The sequence below is a fragment of the Salmo salar genome, chromosome ssa06 (assembly GCF_905237065.1).
Source record: "Salmo salar chromosome ssa06, Ssal_v3.1, whole genome shotgun sequence".
NCBI lineage: Eukaryota > Metazoa > Chordata > Actinopteri > Salmoniformes > Salmonidae > Salmo > Salmo salar.
In genome coordinates, this window is record NC_059447.1 from 29709326 (window position 1) to 29726021 (window position 16696).

A 16696-nucleotide genomic window follows, 5' to 3' on the forward strand; every position below is an offset into this window, starting at 1 on the left:
AGCTATCCTGCTATCTACTGGACTTACCAATGAGCTGTTCAGTTTTTTATTGAGTTGTTCCATCTGTACTTAGCTGTTCCGTCTGTTCTTGTTGGTATGTGGTTGTTCCTGCTCCTACGGACCACCTCTGGTGCATACTGAGCAAGGCTGTGGCTGAATCATGACTTAGACATGATGACAGACTGTTACATATTATTGGCGGTTCCATTCGATTGAGTAAAGACCTCTATAATACCCAGGCCAATATTAGCCCACATCCTTATGCCTGTGGAGTAATCATTCTAGTGTGACTGACGCCACTGAACATGCAAAAAGGACTCCATCTTGAATTTCAGACAGGCAGTCTCCCTGGATGCCTAAGTGGAGTGATGGGGTTTATTTTGTTAGAACCCATATGTTCTCTGAACTATTGAAAGCGATAACACATGTGATAGGACAATGTGTTCTTACTGAGAATGACTGGACATTAAAGGGCCATATTACCTCACTGAGAGGGGGATCAATATGGTGCACACATCTATGGACACACACATACACACATGATGCGAGCAGCACAGAGCGCTGTGATAGATTCAACACTAGAGCTAGCAGCACAGAGCGCTGTGATAGATTCAACACTAGAGCTAGCAGCACAGAGCGCTGTGTTAGATTCAACACTAGAGCTAGCAGCACAGAGCGCTGTGATAGATTCAACACTAGAGCTAGCAGCACAGAGCGCTGTGTTAGATTCAACACTAGAGCTAGCAGCACAGAGCGCTGTGATAGATTCAACACTAGAGCTAGCAGCACAGAGCGCTGTGTTAGATTCAACACTAGGGCTAGCAGCACAGAGCGCTGTGATAGATTCAACACTAGAGCTAGCAGCACAGAGCGCTGTGATAGATTCAACACTAGAGCTAGCAGCACAGAGCGCTGTGATAGATTCAACACTAGAGCTAGCAGCACAGAGCGCTGTGATAGATTCAACACTAGAGCTAGTAGCACAGAGCGCTGTGTTAGATTCAACAATAGGGCTAGCAGCACAGAGCGCTGTGATAGATTCAACACTAGAGCTAGCAGCACAGAGCGCTGTGATAGATTCAACACTAGAGCTAGCAGCACAGAGCGCTGTGATAGATTCAACACTAGAGCTAGCAGCACAGAGCGCTGTGATAGATTCAACACTAGAGCTAGCAGCACAGAGCGCTGTGATAGATTCAACACTAGGGCTAGCAGCACAGAGCGCTGTGTTAGATTCAACACTAGGGCTAGCAGCACAGAGCGCTGTGATAGATTCAACACTAGAGCTAGCAGCACAGAGCGCTGTGATAGATTCAACACTAGAGCTAGCAGCACAGAGCGCTGTGATAGATTCAACACTAGAGCTAGCAGCACAGAGCGCTGTGATAGATTCAACACTAGAGCTAGCAGCACAGAGCGCTGTGATAGATTCAACACTAGAGCTAGCAGCACAGAGCGCTGTGATAGATTCAACACTAGAGCTAGCAGCACAGAGCGCTGTGTTAGATTCAACACTAGGGCTAGCAGCACAGAGCGCTGTGTTAGATTCAACACTAGAGCTAGCAGCACAGAGCGCTGTGATAGATTCAACACTAGAGCTAGCAGCACAGAGCGCTGTGATAGATTCAACACTAGAGCTAGCAGCACAGAGCGCTGTGATAGATTCAACACTAGAGCTAGCAGCACAGAGCGCTGTGATAGATTCAACACTAGGGCTAGCAGCACAGAGCGCTGTGATAGATTCAACACTAGAGCTAGCAGCACAGAGCGCTGTGATAGATTCAACACTAGAGCTAGCAGCACAGAGCGCTGTGATAGATTCAACACTAGAGCTAGCAGCACAGAGCGCTGTGATAGATTCAACACTAGAGCTAGCAGCACAGAGCGCTGTGATAGATTCAACACTAGGGCTAGCAGCACAGAGCGCTGTGTTAGATTCAACACTAGGGCTAGCAGCACAGAGCGCTGTGATAGATTCAACACTAGAGCTAGCAGCACAGAGCGCTGTGATAGATTCAACACTAGAGCTAGCAGCACAGAGCGCTGTGTTCAACACTAGAGCTAGCAGCACAGAGTGCTGTGTTAGATTCAACACTAGGGCTAGCAGCACAGAGCGCTGTGATAGATTCAACACTAGGGCTAGCAGCACAGAGCGCTGTGATAGATTCAACACTAGAGCTAGCAGCACAGAGCGCTGTGATAGATTCAACACTAGAGCTAGCAGCACAGAGCGCTGTGTTAGATTCAACACTAGGGCTAGCAGCACAGAGCACTGGGATAGATTCAACACTAGAGCTAGCAGCACAGAGCGCTGTGATAGATTCAACACTAGAGCTAGCAGCACAGAGCGCTGTGATAGATTCAACACTAGAGCTAGCAGCACAGAGCAATGTGTTCAACACTAGAGCTAGCGGCACAGAGTGCTGTGTTAGATTCAACACTAGGACTAGCAGCACAGAGCGCTGTGATAGATTCAACACTAGGGCTAGCAGCACAGAGCGCTGTGATAGATTCAACACTAGAGCTAGCAGCACAGAGCGCTGTGATAGATTCAACACTAGAGCTAGCAGCACAGAGCGCTGTGTTAGATTCAACACTAGGGCTAGCAGCACAGAGCGCTGGGATAGATTCAACACTAGAGCTAGCAGCAGAGAGCGCTGTGATAGATTCAACACTAGAGCTAGCAGCACAGAGCGCTGTGATAGATTCAACACTAGAGCTAGCAGCACAGAGCAATGTGATAGATTCAACACTAGAGCTAGCAACACAGAGCACTGTGATAGATTCAACACTAGAGCTAGCAGCACAGAGCGCTGTGATAGATTCAACACTAGAGCTAGCAGCACAGAGCGCTGTGTTCAACACTAGAGCTAGCAGCACAGAGTGCTGTGTTAGATTCAACACTAGGGCTAGCAGCACAGAGCGCTGTGATAGATTCAACACTAGAGCTAGCAGCACAGAGCGCTGTGTTAGATTCAACACTAGGGCTAGCAGCACAGAGCGCTGTGATAGATTCAACACTAGAGCTAGCAGCACAGAGCGCTGTGTTAGATTCAACACTAGGGCTAGCAGCACAGAGCGCTGTGATAGATTCAACACTAGAGCTAGCAGCACAGAGCGCTGTGATAGATTCAACACTAGAGCTAGCAGCACAGAGCGCTGTGATAGATTCAACACTAGAGCTAGCAGCACAGAGCGCTGTGTTCAACACTAGAGCTAGCAGCACAGAGTGCTGTGTTAGATTCAACACTAGGGCTAGCAGCACAGAGCGCTGTGATAGATTCAACACTAGGGCTAGCAGCACAGAGTGCTGTGATAGATTCAACACTTGAGCTAGCAGCACAGAGCGCTGTGATAGATTCAACACTAGAGCTAGCAGCACAGAGCGCTGTGTTAGATTCAACACTAGGGCTAGCAGCACAGAGCACTGGGATAGATTCAACACTAGAGCTAGCAGCACAGAGCGCTGTGATAGATTCAACACTAGAGCTAGCAGCACAGAGCGCTGTGATAGATTCAACACTAGAGCTAGCAGCACAGAGCAATGTGTTCAACACTAGAGCTAGCGGCACAGAGCGCTGTGATAGATTCAACACTAGGGCTAGCAGCACAGAGCGCTGTGATAGATTCAACACTAGAGCTAGCAGCACAGAGCGCTGTGATAGATTCAACACTAGAGCTAGCAGCACAGAGCGCTGTGTTAGATTCAACACTAGGGCTAGCAGCACAGAGCGCTGGGATAGATTCAACACTAGAGCTAGCAGCAGAGAGCGCTGTGATAGATTCAACACTAGAGCTAGCAGCACAGAGCGCTGTGATAGATTCAACACTAGAGCTAGCAGCACAGAGCAATGTGATAGATTCAACACTAGAGCTAGCAACACAGAGCACTGTGATAGATTCAACACTAGAGCTAGCAGCACAGAGCGCTGTGATAGATTCAACACTAGAGCTAGCAGCACAGAGCGCTGTGTTCAACACTAGAGCTAGCAGCACAGAGTGCTGTGTTAGATTCAACACTAGGGCTAGCAGCACAGAGCGCTGTGATAGATTCAACACTAGAGCTAGCAGCACAGAGTGCTGTGATAGATTCAACACTAGAGCTAGCAGCACAGAGCGCTGTGTTCAACACTAGAGCTAGCAGCACAGAGTGCTGTGTTAGATTCAACACTAGGGCTAGCAGCACAGAGCGCTGTGATAGATTCAACACTAGAGCTAGCAGCACAGAGTGCTGTGATAGATTCAACACTAGAGCTAGCAGCACAGAGCGCTGTGATAGATTCAACACTAGAGCTAGCAGCACAGAGTGCTGTGATAGATTCAACACTAGAGCTAGCAGCACAGAGCGCTGTGATAGATTCAACACTAGAGCTAGCAGCACAGAGCGCTGTGATAGATTCAACACTAGAGCTAGCAGCACAGAGCGCTGTGATAGATTCAACACTAGGGCTAGCAGCACAGAGCGCTGTGATAGATTCAACACTAGAGCTAACAGCACAGAGTGCTGTGATAGATTCAACACTAGGGCTAGCAGCACAGAGCGCTGTGATAGATTCAACACTAGGCTTGCAGCACAGAGCGCTGTGAAAGATTCAACACTAGCAGGGTTCATTGAGTGCGTCTGCTCAGAGTGTGCCGCCACTGCCGAGAGAGAGAGGGCTTGGAGAGACAGATTGATAGAGAGAGAGGGCTGCAGAGTGAGAATAAGAGCATGGTACAGAGAGAGAACTGGTGGTATGAAACACACACACAGACTAACGAATCAGGCCAATTTGCATATTGCTGCATACTAATGATGGAGCTTCTGGCGTCTATTCTTAGGTGTTCTGGGTTATCACATGGAGAGATAGAGATGGATGAAGGATTGTAAGGATGAGAGCGGAGTAGGCCGAGTGAGAGGATGAGAGGGAGAGATGGAGGCTCGGTACAGTCGAGAGACACCTTGAGGTAGTTTATGATCACATTATGTTTTGGATTGTGGAGGGGGAGTGAGACAAGAATAGAAAGAGAGAACTAGAGAGAGAAAGCATATAATTGTGGGATATTGGTGCCAAAAGCTGTCTTTTCAGCTAGAATCAATCCCAGAATTCCAAATTCCTATGGGTCTGCTGTGTACCATCTGTACATGACTCTCCCTTTCCCCCTGTCTTCCTTTTCCCTTTTCCTGTCTTCCTTTTCCCTTTTCCCCTGTGGTGTTTTTCTCTTTTCCTCCTGTGGTCTTTTTCTCTTTTCCCCTGTCATCTTTTTCTCTTTTTCCGTCTTCCTTTTCCCTTTTCCTCCTGTCTTCTTTTTCTCTTTTCCTCCTGTCTTCCTTTTCCCTTTTCCTCCTGTCTTCTTTTTCTCTTTTCCTCCTGTCTTCTTTTTCTCTTTTCCTCCTGTCTTCTTTTTCTCTTTTTCCGTCTTCCTTTTCCCTTTTCCTCCTGTGTTCTTTTTCTCTTTTCCTCCTGTCTTCTTTTTCTCTTTTTCCGTCTTCCTTTTCCCTTTTCCTCCTGTCTTCTTTTTCTCTTTTCCTCCTGTCTTCTTTTTCTCTTTTTCCGTCTTCCTTTTCCCTTTTCCTCCTGTGTTCTTTTTCTCTTTTCCTCCTGTCTTCTTTTTCTCTTTTTCCGTCTTCCTTTTCCCTTTTCCTCCTGTCTTCTTTTTCTCTTTTCCTCCTGTCTTCTTTTTCTCTTTTTCCGTCTTCCTTTTCTCTTTTCCTCCTGTCTTCTTTTTCTCTTTTCCCCTGTCATCCTTTTCCCTTTTCCTCCTGTCTTCTTTTTCCCTTTTCTCCTCTATCAGTAGTTACCACTGATGTGCACACTGACAGCCCAGTCCCTAATATTCCTACCAGTCCACTGAACACAATAATCAACAGTGTTATGTTATAATGCTCCAGGGCATGTAGAATTACACCATATACTGTAAGAGCTGGACTGAGCACCAATGCCTCTCAGTGGCTTGTGGGAACGCCCATGATTCAGTCTTCACATGCTCCAGGACACGGGCGGTTGCATGCCTTTCCTTACTGTGACACTGATAGTGAATGTGTGTCACGGCTTGGTCACGCACGGGTAAAGTCCATCTGAGCCAAGATGGCCGACAGGACAGAGGATGGTACAGTGTCATATGTGGCCATATGTCAGCCTAGCCTACACAACATGGCTGGCCCCGCCATGGCCACGCCACAACAGAATGGCCATGAGGTGTTCACTGGAGGGTTATCAGCAACCCAGGCCAGGAACATAGACATTATCTGCTCCCAGATATACGTAGTTGGAAACTCAACATCATACTATAGTCGACTCAGTGATGCGGGGGGTCAGTGGAGGCTGGTGGAAGGAGCTATAGGAGGACAGTCTCATTGTAAAAGCTTGAATGGAATGCATGTAATGGAGTCAAACGTGGTTTCCATATCTTTGTGTGTGATCCACTTCTATTTATCCCATTCTAGCCATTACAATGAGCTCATCCTCCTATAGCTCCTCCCACCAGCCTCCACTGTGTGTGTGTGTGTGTGTGTGTGTGTGTGTGTGTGTGTGTGTGTGTGTGTGTGTGTGTGTGTGTGTGTGTGTGTGTGTGTGTGTGTCACACCAGTGTGTCACAGGTCTATAATGAAATGTTTGTTTTTTCTTGTTGAAATGTTTTTGTGCTTAGTTGTGTCTTGTTGAACTGTTTGTAATTGTGCTGTATGTATGTGTGCTAATGTACTGTATATGATTATGGCTACATACAGTGTATTGTGAGTAACGCCGCCCCCTTGTGTCTCTGCAGGAGTTTGCAGTGCTGACCAAAGAGCTGAATGTCTGCCGGGAGCAGCTGCTGGAGAGAGAGGAGGAGATAGCAGAACTCAAAGCAGAGAGGAACAACACACGGGTTAGTCTGTTTCTGTGTGTGTGCGTGTGTGTGTGTGTGTTTGTGTGTGTGCGCGTGTGTGTAGAATTGTGGGCTTGAGTGTACGTCTTTGTGTCTATTGATGTGTGCATGTCTATTCATGCACGCATATGTTTACGCTTGAGTATGTCTGTATACCTTATATGTTATACAGTTCAGTTTGTATTTGTATTTGTATTTATTATGGATCCCCATTAGCTGCTGCCAAAGCAGCAGCTACTCTTCCTGGGGTCCAGCAAAATTAAGGCAGTTTATACCATTTTACAAACATTACAATTCATTCACAGATTTCACAACACACTGTGTGCCCTCAGGCCCCTACTCCACCACTACCACATATCTACAGTACTAAATCCATGTGTATGTATAGTGCGTATGTTATCGTGTGTGTAAGTGTCTGTGCCAATGTTTGTGTTGCTTCACTGTCCCCTCTGTTCCATAAGGTGTTTTTTAATCTGTTTTTTAAATCTAATTGTACTGTGGCATGAGTTACTTTATGTGGAATAGAGTTCCATGTAGTCATGGCTCTATGTAGTACTGTGTGCCTCCATAGTCTGTTCTGGACTTGGTGACTGTGAAGAGACCTCTTGTGGCATGTCTTGTGGGGTATGCATGGGTGTCCGAGCTGTGTGCCAGTAGTTTGCATTGAACATGTCAATACCTCTCATAAATAAAAGTAGTGATGAAGTCAATCTCTCCTCCACTTTCAGCCAGGAGAGATTGACATGGATATTATTAATATTAGCTCTCTGTGTATATCCAAGGGCCAGCCGTGCTGCCCTGTTCTGAGCCAATTGCAATTTTCCCTAAGTCCTTTTTTCTGGCACCTGACCACACGACTGAACAGTAGTCAAGGTGCGACAAAACCAGGGCCTGTAGGACCTGCCTTGTTGATAGTGTTGTTAAGAAGACAGAGCATCGCTTTATTATAGACAGACTTCTCCCCATCTTAGCTACTAATGACAGTTTACAATCTAGGGTTACTCCAAGCAGTTTAGTCATCTCAACTTGCTCAATTTCCCCATTATTTATTACAAGATTTAGTTGAGGTTTAGGGTTTAGTGAGAGTTTTGTTCCAAATACAATCCTTTTAGTTTTAGAAATATGTAGGGATAACTTATTCCTTGCCACCCACTCTGAAACTAACTGCAGCTCTTTGTTGAATGTTGCAGTCATTTCAGTCGCTGTAGTAGCTGACGTGTATAGTGTTGAGTCATCTGCATACATAGACACTCTGGTTTTACTCAAAGTCAGTGGCATGTCATTAATAAAAATTTAAAACAGCTACCTGGTTCTAACTGGATTATATTTGAGAGGCTTCCATTAAAGAACACCCTCTGGGTTCTGTTAGACAAGTAACTCTTTATCCACATTATAGTAGTGGGTGTAAAGCCATAACACATACGTTTTTCCAGCAGCAGACTATGATCGATAATGTCAAAAGCTGCACTGAGTCTAACAAGACAGCCCCCACAATCATTTTATCATCAATTTCTCTCATCCAATCATCAGTCATTTGTGTAAGTGCTGTGCTTGTTGAGTGTCCTTCCCTATAAGCACGCTGAAATTCTGTTGTCATGTAGATCAGATCCTTATTCCAAGTGGCCCCTGCTCTCTGTGTGTCTAGCTGCTGCTGGAGCATCTGGAGTGCCTGGTGTCTCGTCATGAGCGCAGTCTGAGGATGACAGTGGTGAAGAGGCAGGCCCAGTCTCCTGCCGGGGTCTCCAGCGAGGTGGAGGTCCTCAAGGCCCTCAAGTCCCTGTTCGAACACCACAAAGCCCTGGACGAGAAGGTGTGTGTGTGTGTGTGTGTGTGTGTGTGTGTGTGTGTGTGTGTGTGTGTGTGTGTGTGTGTGTGTGTGTGTGTGTGTGTGTGTGTGTGTGTGTGTGTGTGTGTGTGTGTGTGTGTGTGTGTGTGTGTGTGTGTGTGTGTGTGTGTGGTAAAGGGCTGGACAAGAAGGTCAGTCTGGGTACTAAATGGAGGAGTGAGTGGGCTGGCTCCACAGGATTTATTCTTAACCTTCTGTACTAACATCCACCTCTCTCTCTCCCCTTCACTCCCACTCTTTTTCTCTTTTTCCGCTATCTCGTCTTTCTCTCCCCCTTTGTCTGTCTGGGACTTCCTTAGGTGCGAGAGAGGTTACGTGTGGCTCTGGAGCGAGTGACTGTTTTAGAGGAAGAGCTGGAGTCCTCCTCAAATGAGGTGAGTTATCCTCTGCTCGTTCTCCTTTTCCTCTCTCCACAGATAAAGCATCTTTTCTAAACCTTTCTGTTCTCCATCTCTACCTAGTGCCATTCTCTACGAGACCAAATCAAAAGACGCCAACAAGGCTTAGAAAATGGGAAAGAGGTGAGGGGATTGGCTGTATTGGCTGAAGTAAATGTTGAAGTATTAGTGTCTCATGTGCTGCGTAGTTTGCTTGGAGTTTAAGGAGTCGCATCACATTTCCATCTTTACATGATCTTGTCTTTTCCTTGTCGTTTTCCTCTCCTTCTTCCTTTCACAGCGGCTGCCCAATGGACCCTCCTCCATCCTGGAGGATGGAGAGATTGACAGAGAGAGACAGAGAGAAACAGAGATCGAGCGGCAGAGAGCAGAGCTGGCCCAGCTGAAAGAAAGACTGGCCCTCATGTGCAGACAGGTGAGTGACAAATAGAGATAACTAACAGTTTGAGTCATACATACACCAGACATACATGTGTTTACAGGAATATCACTTTCATAGATGTGATACTGACCCAGATGGTGGCTTCTTGTGTGTAACTATTATGTCACCCTCCAGGTTGGGGAGATCGAGGAACAGCTGACTGCAGCTAGGAGGGAGGTGACCAAGTCAGAGGAAGCCAATCAGAAACTGCAGAGGGATGTGAAGGAGGTGAGCTCTACTTCCCAATTGGTTGAAAATACACGTGTGTGTCAGCATCTCATTGCGCTAGAGAGAAATTTGTGTCTGTTTTCCCTACTCTATTAGAGAAATGTAACAGTTTCCTGTGGCAACAGAGCCATTTTCCTACTTGGCAGCAATAACTGCTACTGTACTGTATGTGTGAGACTTTCCCTGTAGCCATGGCGACAGTATCACTAGTAAACAGGCAAGCGCGGGGATAGAAGCTGGCACTGTCACTCACACAGCTGATTGGTGGCTTGGGACTGGGAGAAATTTTGGGGCTAGTGGTCCCAGAGCCACCCAGTCACCACACCCCCTACCTCCTCCTCCCTCCTCCTCTCCCCCCCATTCCTCCTCCTCCCCCTCCTCTCCCTCCGCCCCTTCACCCTCCAGGACTTGTGCAATAACATCTGTCACTTGGCAGAGACGTGTTTCCTCTGTCAACATCTTCCTTCAACTAACCATTATCATACTTCAGCTACAGTTATAGTGGTTTAGCCAGCAGCGCCAAGTCCCTTTGATCATGCCCGACTTTTATGTTATTTTCTCCCTCTTTCTATCTCTCTCTTTTCCTCTGTCTGTCTGTCCCTCCCCCTTTCTCCTCTCTATCAGGCTCTTTGTCAGAGAGAGGACATGGAGGAGAGAATAACTACTTTAGAACGCAGGTAAATATAACTGTCTATCCACCACCCCTGAAAACACCAGGGAATGTCTTCTGCCATAGGCAATTGTGTCTGTTGTGTTCAGTTGTACGACATTGCCTTCAAGATGTGTCTGCTGTATGTCATTGTGCTGTGTGCCTGCAGGTACCTGAGTGCCCAGAGGGAGGCGACGTCTCTCCATGACATTAAAGACAGGCTGGAGAATGACCTGGCCAGTAAAGACTCCCTCTACAGGCAGGTGGGTGAAACGACCTGCTTTCTCCTGGTTGTTTCTGCTAGTGGAGAGGATTGGTAATTTAGCAATGATAAAAGCACTGCATTTTGCGTTCAGGGTTAAGAATTATTTTTGTTACTGACTGTGATGGTCAATTCCTTCTCCTCCTTCTCTTCCTCCTCATCTTACCTCTCCCTCTTCCTCCTCGTCCTCCTCCACTCCTGCAGAGTGAGGAGAAGAACAGGCAGCTCCAGGAGCGTCTAGACGATGCCAAGCAGAAGCTGCAGCAGACCCTGCAGAGGGCCGAGACGCTGCCTGAGATAGAGGCCCAGCTCGCCCAGAGAGTGGCTGCACTCAACAAGGTACACCACCTCCGCTACGTGTGTGTGTGTGTGAGTGTGTGTTTGTGTGCGTGAGTATATCCAAGCGTGCATTCGTGTGTAAAATTGACAGCACGCTCAAATGAAATAAATATCAAATCAAAATCTGAAATAAATAAATATCTGCTACGAGCCCTGCATGATAATAGATGTGGCTTCATCACACTATTCATCATACTGTTCATCACACTGTCCATCACACTGTCCATCACACTGTCCATCACACTGTTCATCATACTGTTCATCACACTGTTCATCATACTGTTCATCACACTGTTCATCACACTGTTCATCATACTGTTCATCACACTGTTCATCATACTGTTCATCACACTGTCCATCACACTGTTCATCACACTGTTCATCATACTGTCCATCACACTGTTCATCACACTGTTCATCATACTGTTCATCATACTGTTCATCATACTGTTCATCACACTGTTCATCATACTGTTCATCACACTATTCATCACACTGTTCATCATACTGTTCATCACACTGTTCATCATACTGTTCATCATACTGTTCATCATACTGTTCATCACACTGTTCATCACACTGTTCATCACACTGTTCATCACACTGTTCATCATACTGTTCATCACACTGTTCATCACACTGTTCATCACACTGTTCATCACACTGTTCATCACACTGTTCATCATACTGTTCATCACACTATTCATCACACTGTTCATCACACTGTTCATCACACTATTCATCATACTGTTCATCATACTGTTCATCATACTGTTCATCACACTGTCCATCACACTGTTCATCACACTGTTCATCACACTGTTCATCACACTGTTCATCACACTGTTCATCACACTGTTCATCACACTGTTCATCACACTGTTCATCACACTGTTCATCACACTGTCCATCACACTGTTCATCACACTGTTCATCACACTGTCCATCACACTGTTCATCACACTGTTCATCACACTGTTCATCACACTGTCCATCACACTGTTCATCACACTGTTCATCACACTGTTCATCACACTGTTCATCACACTGTTCATCATACTGTTCATCACACTGTTCATCACACTGTTCACATTGTAGTTCAGCCTCAACTGCAGAACATGTCAAGAGCTGTATGATAATAATTGCTTGTATCATAAAACTGTAATTTATAACAAACATGATTGTCAAGGAGATGTAAATGTCTCAATCATCAGCGTAACCCTAAAGAACCAATTATGTAGTACTTGTTGAGGCAAGATGGCTGAAATGTCACTCCAAATAAGATTCATGTACACTGACATCAGTGGTGGCTCCTCAGAGGAGGAAGGGGAGGACCATCCTCCTCAGTGAATTTCATAAAAATTTTTAATTGTAAAACATTTAAGTTATCCTTTTTAGATAAAACTATACTAAATATAATCACATGTCACCAAATAATTGATTAAAACACACTATTTCGCAATAACATCACTCTGTAGTGTAGAACCATGGTGTAGCTGGGGGACAGCTAGCTTCTATTCTCTTCTGGGTACATTGACTTCAATACAAAACCCCCAAAATGGTTCTCACCCCCTTCCATAGACTTACACAGTAATTATGACAACTTCCGGAGGACGTCCTCCAACCTATCAGAGCTCTTGCAGCATGAACTGACATGTTGTCCACCCAATCAAAGGATCAGAGAATTAACCTAGTACTGAAAGCATAAGGTACATCTAGCTAGCACTGCAGTGCATACATGTGGTGAGTAGTTGAATTTATTTTGGGTAACAGAAAAATACTGCATGATAGCTGACTCAAAGAGAGAGAAAGACAATAGTTGAACAGTTTTGAACAAATTAATTTATTCCACTTTCAGTTTCACTTACTTAGCTAGCAAATGCAGCTAGCTAGTTTAGCCTACTCAAACACCCTGCTCAAACAGAGGGATGCTATGTTAGCTAGCTGGCTATGACTATCCAACATAACACTGGAACTCTTCCAAGTCAAGGAAAACTTTTACTAATTTATTGCCACCGGGGCCTGCCGGTGTAACGTTACTGGATGATTGTAGCGGGTTTACTATTGTGTTAGTTGTATTAGCTATGTTGACTATGACGTTACTTTAGCTAATATGGTGACAACATGTAGGCTATGAGTAGCGGTTATGATATGGTTTGGCTTGGAAAGGTTTTTTCGCCTGGTCACATAGGTGGACAAGGTGAGAGGAGGAGAGCGCATGGATGCAAGAAGAAATACAAAGTGGCTGCTATGAAAGTGAACTGTGCTTACGTGTGATCAGGGGTGTATTCATTCCGCCGATTCTGTTGAAAAATGTTTCTTAAACGGAAGCAAATAGAACAAAACGGGGATGAACATACCTGAATTTGCCCAATAGAAACTCTTGTTTGCAACTGTTGGACTAATGATTACACCCTATATCAGCTAGATGCAGGCCAGAGTGTGCAAGGTGGTATTGAGTGTGTCACTGTCTGTCCATGTGTCACTGTCTGTCACCTCAAAATGTTCTCTCGACCTGTGTGCACCTACGTTGTAAACTTTCATTCATAGGCTAAGTTGTAGCAACCTCATGAGGGTATAGGTAAAATTTGAGTATCCTGTAGTAGCCTAAACCTATCGCTGTTACATTGAACTGGGTGAATGGAATATGAAGACAGTCATCCAATGTGCTGCAATAGAAATAAGGCCATGCTCATGAAAAACTACATCTTAAACAGCACTGACCGCCACTGACTGACATCTGCAAACAGATCAGAAGTGAATGTGTATGCTAGAAAACATCCTACTGTGTTTGACTATGATCTGCACAGATCATTTAAATCAAAAGGTTGACCCAACCCATAATTATGTTCTATCAACATTCTGACATGCTGCCTGTTTTGACTCCCCACCCTCCTCCTCTTGCATCACAGGCTGAGGAGCGTCATGGTAACTTTGAGGAGCGACTGCGACAGATGGAGGCGCAACTAGAGGAGAAGAATCAGGAGTTACAGAGGGTGAGTCATGCTCGCTCTCCCTTTTTCTCCCTTCCACCCCCTCTTTCATACCATTCCTTTATCACTCTTTACTCTACAATGGCATACTAATTTTCTAAACCCTCTATTTGTCAGTCTGTATTCAGATCCCAATCTCCTTCTCTCTCACTCAGTCAAGCAGAAAGGTCGCTGTTAACTCTCCACCCACCCTCTGTCCTTCCATTTTTCTATTTTACTCTCTCCCTGCCTCAGGGCAAAGGAGGCACACAGAGTTTCTCAACTGGAGAGGCCTTGTCCAAGATGGCAGCAGGATCAACAGTAGAAACAATAACAGACATGAAAATACCTCACTATTTAGCTCCCTAATCGCTCTCTTTCTCTTTCTCTCTCTCTCTCTCTCTTTCTCTCTCCTTTCCCTAGGCGAGGCAGAGAGAGCGGATGAATGATGAACACAACAAGCGTCTGTCTGACACAGTGGACAAGCTGTTGTCTGAGTCTAACGAAAGGCTTCAGCTCCATCTCAAGGAGAGGATGGCTGCCCTGGAGGACAAGGTACTACTTACCGGCCCACTCACACCCTCTCACACCTCTTCACACTTAGCATAGTTCCCACTCAAAACAGTCAACACTTCAACCAAAACCCATACTCCTTCATTTCACACACACCTGAGTTCCCACTCAAAACAGTCAACACAATCCTCTTCATCCAGTTTCTATTCAAGACTGTTGTCACTTCAACATTAAACCCACTCTGGCTCTAAACAGCTACTATGGAATACAGTTCGGACCTCATGGCATTGATAATGTGTGATTACAGATATGTTGTTGTTATGCAGTAGACCTAATAAAGTTTTTTTTAATGGTGATCTTTTCAGAATGCTCTCTCTGAGGAACTTTCTAACATGAAGAAGATCCAGGACGACCTTCTAGCAAACAAGGTATATCAAGAGAGAATTCCATTTAATAATTTGATTAAATATTTCAATTGTATTAACTTATTCGCTCTTTCTTTCCCTGTTTCAGGACCAGCTGATAGCCGAGCTGGAGAGGATTCAGCTGGAGTTGGACCAGCTCAGACTGAGACCCGGCGGGTCCTGCTATTCCAGGTCTCCCTCGCTTTCCTCAACACACCTCCTACACATCAACCTCCACCACACCAACACACCTCATACAGCTGCTGCTTATGAATGTGGCTGGCAGTATTGTAACCAAGTAGTATAAGTGGTTTGCAGCGTTATGTGCTTCCAATAACCTCTCTCTCCTACTCTCAGTATAGGTTCAGGTGTGGCCTATACACATGGAGCAGAGAGGCTGGATGAATGTACATTCCAGTTATCTCTCCCACTCACTGTCTATATCAGTCTATCTTTCTCTTCTCGCCCTCTCTCTCTCGCCCTCTTCCACTCTCCCTCCCTACGTCTCTCAGGTCTCTCCCAGGCAGTGCTCTGGAGCTGAGGTATTCCCACGGGGGCGGCTCCCTCCCCACGGGCTCCACCGCTCACCTGGATCACTACGGTAACGCCAACACCGTGGCCGTGGTCAGGCGGACTCACCGTGGGCGCTGGAGCACAGCCCGGGAGGACACCAGCAAGGTCAGAGATCACATGATCACCTTTGACGTGTCTAATATTGCTAATGATATAGTCACATTGACTTACACTTAACACATCTATTCAGTGGATGTTGTCTGTCCATTTGGGAATTAAACCAATAATTGTTATGTTGCAAGCATCACAACCCAACAAACTGAGCCTTCTCTGTGTGTATGTGTGTGTGCATGCTTGCATGTGTGTTTGTGCGTGTGTGTATGTGTGCAGTACGGGGACTGGGACAGTGGGTCAGCGCTGCTGAGGACCGGGTTTGAGGGGGGTGTGGACCACGGTTGCTCTGACGATGAGGACGACAGAGAGACACTGTTTGGCTCGGAGCTGCTGTCTCCCAGCGGACAGACTGACGTCCAGACACTGGCCATCATGCTGCAGGAACAACTAGAGGCAATCAACAAGGAGATCAAGTAAGGGAGGTGGAGGGAGGTGGAGGGAGGTGGAGGGAGATGGAGGGAGGTGGAGGGAGGGATTGCAGGTAGAGGGGTGCTGTGATTGTGTACAAGCAGTTTAGGTCAAATGCAGGTGGAGAAGATTCATCTGAGGTTTCTTTTCATTTTCTCATTCAAGACCAACATTCATTGGTCTTCCGTCTGACATGCTCCTCAATTTCCCGTCTTTCCCTCTTCTCCCCTTTTCACTTTCCTCTGTTTACCCTCTCTCTCTCCGACCCGCTTGTCTATCTATCTCTCTCACTCTCCCTCCCTCTTTCCCTTCCTCCCCCTCTCTCTGTCAGGCTGATCCAGGAAGAGAAGGAGAGTACAGAGTTGCGGGCGGAGGAGATCGAGAGCAGGGTTAGCAGTGTGGCTCTGGACTGTTCCCCCATCCCACCCTCCTCGCTGGAGAGGGACAGTATGGGACGCGGCTTCATCCCTCAATCCCTCACCTCCTCCACCCTGGCCTCCCCTTCTCCTCCCAGTTCTGGGGTCTCCACCCCTCGCCTGCCCCACTCCCCTCACCGCGAGACAGATAGACAGGTACAGCTGCTCTGTGTGTCTGTGTGTGGGTGTGTTGTGAATGTGTGAGTCTTTGTGCGCGTGTGTCAGTGGGATGCTGCTGAGGTGAGGACGTCTCATAATAATGTCTGGAACAGAGTGAATGAAATGGCATTTAACAAACACATTT

At 46.2% G+C, this 16696-nt stretch overlaps 1 protein-coding gene across 1 annotated transcript in view; it reads left to right on the top strand.

The window, feature by feature from the left end:
• The window catches only part of LOC106593156 (liprin-alpha-3), a 35784-nt gene that overhangs the window by 4317 nt on the left and 14771 nt on the right, over positions 1-16696 (top strand). Inside the window, exons 3-18 of the mRNA XM_045720221.1 lie at positions 6748-6849; positions 8495-8659; positions 8995-9069; positions 9157-9216; positions 9374-9508; positions 9650-9742; positions 10367-10419; positions 10561-10654; positions 10858-10992; positions 13905-13988; positions 14388-14519; positions 14843-14905; positions 14991-15073; positions 15394-15559; positions 15785-15981; positions 16308-16548. Coding sequence (XP_045576177.1) covers positions 6748-6849; positions 8495-8659; positions 8995-9069; positions 9157-9216; positions 9374-9508; positions 9650-9742; positions 10367-10419; positions 10561-10654; positions 10858-10992; positions 13905-13988; positions 14388-14519; positions 14843-14905; positions 14991-15073; positions 15394-15559; positions 15785-15981; positions 16308-16548 — 1878 coding nt within the window. The remainder of the gene's footprint in view (positions 1-6747; positions 6850-8494; positions 8660-8994; positions 9070-9156; positions 9217-9373; positions 9509-9649; positions 9743-10366; positions 10420-10560; positions 10655-10857; positions 10993-13904; positions 13989-14387; positions 14520-14842; positions 14906-14990; positions 15074-15393; positions 15560-15784; positions 15982-16307; positions 16549-16696) is intronic.